This window comes from Pseudomyrmex gracilis, unplaced genomic scaffold, assembly GCF_002006095.1.
Source record: "Pseudomyrmex gracilis isolate BER0280 unplaced genomic scaffold, ASM200609v1 scaffold_4087, whole genome shotgun sequence".
NCBI classification, from domain to species: domain Eukaryota; kingdom Metazoa; phylum Arthropoda; class Insecta; order Hymenoptera; family Formicidae; genus Pseudomyrmex; species Pseudomyrmex gracilis.
The window spans coordinates 1-5,804 of NW_018024671.1; the positions used below are offsets into that span (position 1 = coordinate 1).

The 5,804-nt window shown below is 28.8% G+C and overlaps 1 protein-coding gene across 1 annotated transcript; it reads right to left on the reverse strand.

Moving 5' to 3' along the window:
* Nucleotides 1-1,721: 1,721 nt before the first annotated feature.
* Nucleotides 1,722-3,161, reverse strand: LOC109863304 (the record flags this gene model as incomplete). Its single annotated transcript, XM_020443545.1, has 5 exons — nucleotides 3,142-3,161; nucleotides 2,677-2,835; nucleotides 2,043-2,298; nucleotides 1,896-1,964; nucleotides 1,722-1,811 (listed from the first exon to the last, which is right to left on the reverse strand). Coding segments are annotated over exons 1-5 (594 nt in total), but the record flags the coding sequence as incomplete, so codon positions are not given.
* Between the last annotated feature and the right edge of the window lie 2,643 nt (nucleotides 3,162-5,804).

Consider the following 5,804-nt stretch of genomic DNA (forward strand, 5'->3'; position numbering starts at 1 on the left):
AGTAGACATATCTCTGTTCTCTTCTACCGCCCGAAGACGGCCGAAGCGTCGAGCGCACACGTACACGGCTGCTTGCCTGTGTGCGTATCCCCTCCGCTTGCTGCAGCGTGCTGTAAGAGAGTCAAAACTGGGCACACTGGCTCCAGTACCCTCTTAACAAAAAACTTTGTCAAGATAAAGCGCGCGGTTATGGGAACCAGGGATGCCAGATTCCGGCCGCTTGGTAGCACGCGGTAGCATGGAGGGGATGCGCACACAGCTTCATGTCACGGCTCGAATCTGTGTGCGCATCCCCTCCATGCTACCGCGTGCTACCAAGCGGCCGGAATCTGGCATCCCTGATGGGAACTTCGGCTGATTCGGTGGTTCAGTTGTCGACAGTTGAGACAAGACTGACTTTGAAATCAACTGTTCATCATCGAGTCATCGAGAGGAACTAAATGTTGAAAACAAGACAAAACTTGCGAAACTTACGAGGACAAGATGTAAAATTGTCGTCGTTAATATGTGCTTCTGGATCCGCCAAAAATTAAGAACTTATTGTCAGTAGATATTTAAACCTAAACCATTGCCTACCTCTATGTGATTATATTAACGTACAATCATCCATGAGTAAGTAGTAGTTAAAGTTTGTTTAAATTCTTTGCACAAAAAAAATGAAAATTGATATTTTAATTTTACATAGAAAAAAGTAGAAGTATAAATGTGGCAAAATAAAAACGCAAACTTTACAACATCTTAAAATATCTTGTGATTGCAAAATGTGATACCTTTTAATAATATTGATAAGAACAAATGTATTTCTATTTTACAATAATCTAAACTTTTAACAGTTTTTTTTGGCGATGTAAACAACTACTCAATATAGTACAAAACGTTCAAGTAATAACAGTTTACACTGTTAATATATAAATAACATTTAATCAAAGTTTGGACAACTTTCCGAATATATGTAAATCCCGCAACCCGTGAAGAAAGCGACTACAAAATAAGGATGCAAAACTTTTTCCATAGCGTCGTTCATGATTGTCACAGTTGCAGTTTGCTATGATAACTATTTTTATATATATATATATGTACAGTTTATCACATTTTATATTTAAAATGTCTAGTTTTGTCAACGTATTGTCTACAGCAAATCTCTTCAAAAATATTTGAAATCTCTAAGCAATATTAAATTACATACAGATTTTTGATTTATAAGAAAACAGCGGTTGGTATTGCTGGACAGTAGTAGACCTGATAATAATGTAAAACGCGACTTCTTGCTTATATAAAGCCAGTAAAGAAAATATGATATAAGATTTATGTACAAACTACGTTAGTATAGCATGACTGAAATACGACAACATACTGTTTTATTTACGACTACTATATATTTTTATATGTTCCATTCTTACAAAACAAATAAGAAAACTATATACCTAAACACGTATAAAAGTAGTAGTATAAAAAATTAATCCGAAAGTTTTAAAAACATATTTTTTACTTATTGATAATACATTCTAGCATATTTAGTTTAGATGATTTGTTTACTACAAAAGTGTCCATTTGTATCAGTAGAAGAACAATAGTAAAAACCCAGACAGCAAACTAAAAGCAAATATTACATAAATGCTATTTTCTATTGTTCTTGAGAATTAAAAGAAAGAGAGAGAGAAAAAGAAACTACATTTCTTGATTTTGTTTATTCATAGAAATAAATATTATTAAAAACTAACCGAACGGACGAGCTTATATCCAAAATAAAATAAGCCCAATCCGGTAAACTTCAGTGGATGAAGCGATATTTGCAGACCAAACTGATAAATCTGAATTTTACACATATTGTTACACAAATCTAAAGATACTCAAGACAGTTTATATAAAAAAATTGTGTGCTTAATTGAAATTACCTCATTATACGCATCTGCAAAACGAATAAGATGTGTCAATTTATGAATTACAATTTTGGTTTTTTCTGCCTAAAAGCAAGAATTAAGATTTTAGAAAAAGAAATATTTTTCTAATATTACTTTATATGTTATACAAAGTTATGTTACCTTGGCACTAACACTTTCACAGATGTGATTTACTATTATAAGTTTACTTAAAAAATAAATGGTCCATAAAGTGCCAAAAATTATATAGTACCATTTTATTAATTCGTTCTCGTTGCTCAAACATAAAATTATATGATATTGACTATAAACATATCCAGTAAACAGAACAAAGTAAGATGCCAATTGTATTGTCATTCGCACTCCGTATAAAGCATTAATATTGCGAGCCACATGGCAAAGTTCCAAATGAAGATGCCTACAGAAAGAAAACAAGTTTTATTAAATATGTTCATATACTTATGTTTATTTATATAGACAGTAAAGAATACTGTATTTTTATGTTTTATATGCATTTTTGTCTTAAATTTGAAATTAAATAAGAGAAATTTATATATATTAGTAAATACCTCCTTATTGATCAACATTCTTTACAGTATGTAACTTACAAAAATATTACTTAAACATATAATCACTACAAAAGTATTACAAATATATGCAGAACTGTGTACAAGTGAAAATATGAAGTATTCAGTAGTAAGAACACACTATTTTTATAAGTGGTAAAATCCCTATTCACAAATAATTGTTTTTGCAATCTTTATATCTGTTATTTTAACATATACTAATAATTTACATTGCAATCCACAGCATACGCTTACGGTACTCTGTGCGTCGAATATAGTGACGATTGACAATAAGAGATGGTTTCGACATACATTTCAAGTCATAGTTTTCAATCTCTGACAGTTGTTCTATATGATCGTTTATTTTATCAAACCTAAAATCGATATATCTGTAATATTAAAACAAAAATTAAAATCTGCCGTGCTTTATGCACTTATTAGACAAAAAAATAAACAGATAATAAGTACAATAAATATATTTGGAAATCTATGTGTTTTTTGTACAATAACAGTACGTTTCATACTAGCTTGCAAAATTGCAATATGTTATAATGTGTTATAATATGTGTAAATGTTTGTCATTTCAACATAGGATATAATTAATAATACATATTTTATGTAATGCAGTATAGTTTTCTTATTTAAAATATAAAGTATTTTGTACTGATTTTACACTTATACATACAAACACTAACCTTAAAAGAGTCAAAGTCATGAAGTCTAGTACAGTATTGACATGTACAGAATANTGTACAATCCAAATAGCTATTATATTTTGAAGATTTAATAAGTTCAGATATAAGCCTATTACATTATCAACAATACTTATTATACATGATAGCATAAACCATACANTCAATGACCACTTCATCTCTTTTCGCATTCGAATGAATTCTTTTGATATTCCGATTTTTTCTAATGTATCATTTATCAGATCTAATTTTTTAATACACACCGACTGTTCCTGAAAATAAAATATTTAATAAAGCACATATATATGACTAATAAAATGTAATATTATACATTACAATTCTTAAAACTTTACTTTTTCTCTGTAAAAATATATGTAAAAAACCAAAGAAATTGTAACCTGGAATAATTTATTATATTTATTAAATTAAACAATAATGTAATGTAATAGTAAACTGTACCTCGTATTTGTAAAAAGTGATAAATACAGATATCATCCACAGGAACAAACTTATTCCTACTATAAAGAAATTGAAGAATTGAAATAGTAAGTTTAACTTTAGCATTTTACGTATCCATTTATTGTATAAATTCCAAACATAAACACTCCACACTAAAACGTTATAAACAATACTTAAACACCATTTAGGATAACTGTTCGGGTGTTTGTAAATTCCACAACCCATGAAAAAAGCTATTATAAAATAAGGAAATATAACTTTTTCTATATTGTATTCCATGATTGCAACACTTGCAAGTCGGTATGGGAACTACTAGGTCTTAACTTTGTAGTCGATGATCGTGTTGTCATATAATTATCACATTCATCACGGTGATGGCACTTAAGTCGATTTTGTCATTAACAGTTTTTAATCAGTAAGTATTACTATGGGCTTTCTTTGAATTGAAAAAATTAATCGTATAAAGTGTAAAAGAAAGAGAAAGAGAGCGAGAAAGAGAAAGAGAGAGAGAATGAGAGAGAGAGAGAGAGAGAGAAAGAGAGAGAGAAAGTGATACATATATCAAGTAGAATGTGATGTATAAATATGTCAATACGATTTTCTTTAAAATAAATGTATATAATTTGATAAATAGAGAAAGGTAGAAAAACTAACAATTTTGTAAAAAGTTATTAAATGCGATTATGCTTTATTGCAACTATTTCAAAGCATTGTTTTGTCTTTGTGTTTTGTTAAATGTAGAATAAAAATACAACGATGCGTTTAAACATTTGTACTAAGACTTTGACGTCACCCATAATCATGTAATGTGTGATATGATTAAAATAATACATTTACATAGGTATATGTTATTTTTATGGTGTATACGTAAATACAGTAGAACGTCTCTATTGTAAACACATTGTTTTGGTACATCCATTCTCTTATCGACATCGGTAAACTCTTACTTGAAAATTNTTTTTTTCCTAGGCTGTCACTTCTTTTCTGTTATTACAATCGTTTTTTGATCATACATGAGCAGTATGAAAGATTTGCTTATTGGGGTATTATCGAAGAAGAAAAATAAAAATGAATAATACCGATAAGAAATATTTCTGAAAAAATGTTATTTGACAATTGAAAAAATAGGAAAGTTCTGCTGTATATTTTATTTTACATGTTTTAATTGTTAGAAAAGTAATGAAACCTAACTACATATAAAAAACTAATCAGATAACGTACAAATTTCACAAATATGATTATTTGTTAGAAAAAACACGATGACACATTTGTTTCAAATGATCTTTATATAGAAAACGTGTCCGCTTGCATTATTAAAAGAAAAACAGTAAAAACTTTGACGATGAACTAGAAGAAAATGTTATTATAAATACTTATGGCTAAATTTTTTACCAAAGAAAACTAGTATTTCTCGATGTATTTGTGATTCTGTATTGATAGTGAATACTAACCGAACAAATAAGTTGTTTGAAATTTTTGACCATAGAAAACTATTATTTGTGGATTTATCCCGCTCTCATATATGTGGATAAGACAGCAGTGCACGACATTGAAAATATAATAATCCTATGAAACAGACAAAAAAGATGCCATCTGCACAGTTATTTGCATTCTATAGAAAACATTTATAATACGAGCAATATAACGAAGTTCCAAATGAAGATGCCTATAAATAGAAAAGCACTATTTATATGTTATATATGTTATGATGTGAATTCGAATACATTTTCTATGCAAAATTATAACTGTACAAGTAAAGAACAATAGTTGTTATACACGATAAAAATTATTTTTGTACTTAGTGTTTCTTAAATTTTTTTACTTGTTTTTAAGATATATTACTTACATTGCAGTCCACAGTACACATTCTTGCAGTATTCTGTGTTTCGACTTTAGCNACGACTGACAATTAGAGACTTTTTCCACATGCATTTTAATTCACAGTTCTCAGTCTCTGAGAGGTGCACAATACGGTCGTTTATTTTATCCAATCTATTACATCCAATCTAGTATATATCTGTGATAGTAACAAAGAAAAAAAACCTATTTTATACACTAATTTTTTTATCAAAAAAGTTAACAGATTAATGTGTTTTATTTAGAATGTTGTGATCTTTTAATAATAACAAGAACATATTACTTTAACATATACATAATCGTCAAGTCGTGTAAAGTATTGACATGTTCATTGTAATTTGTAATCCAAT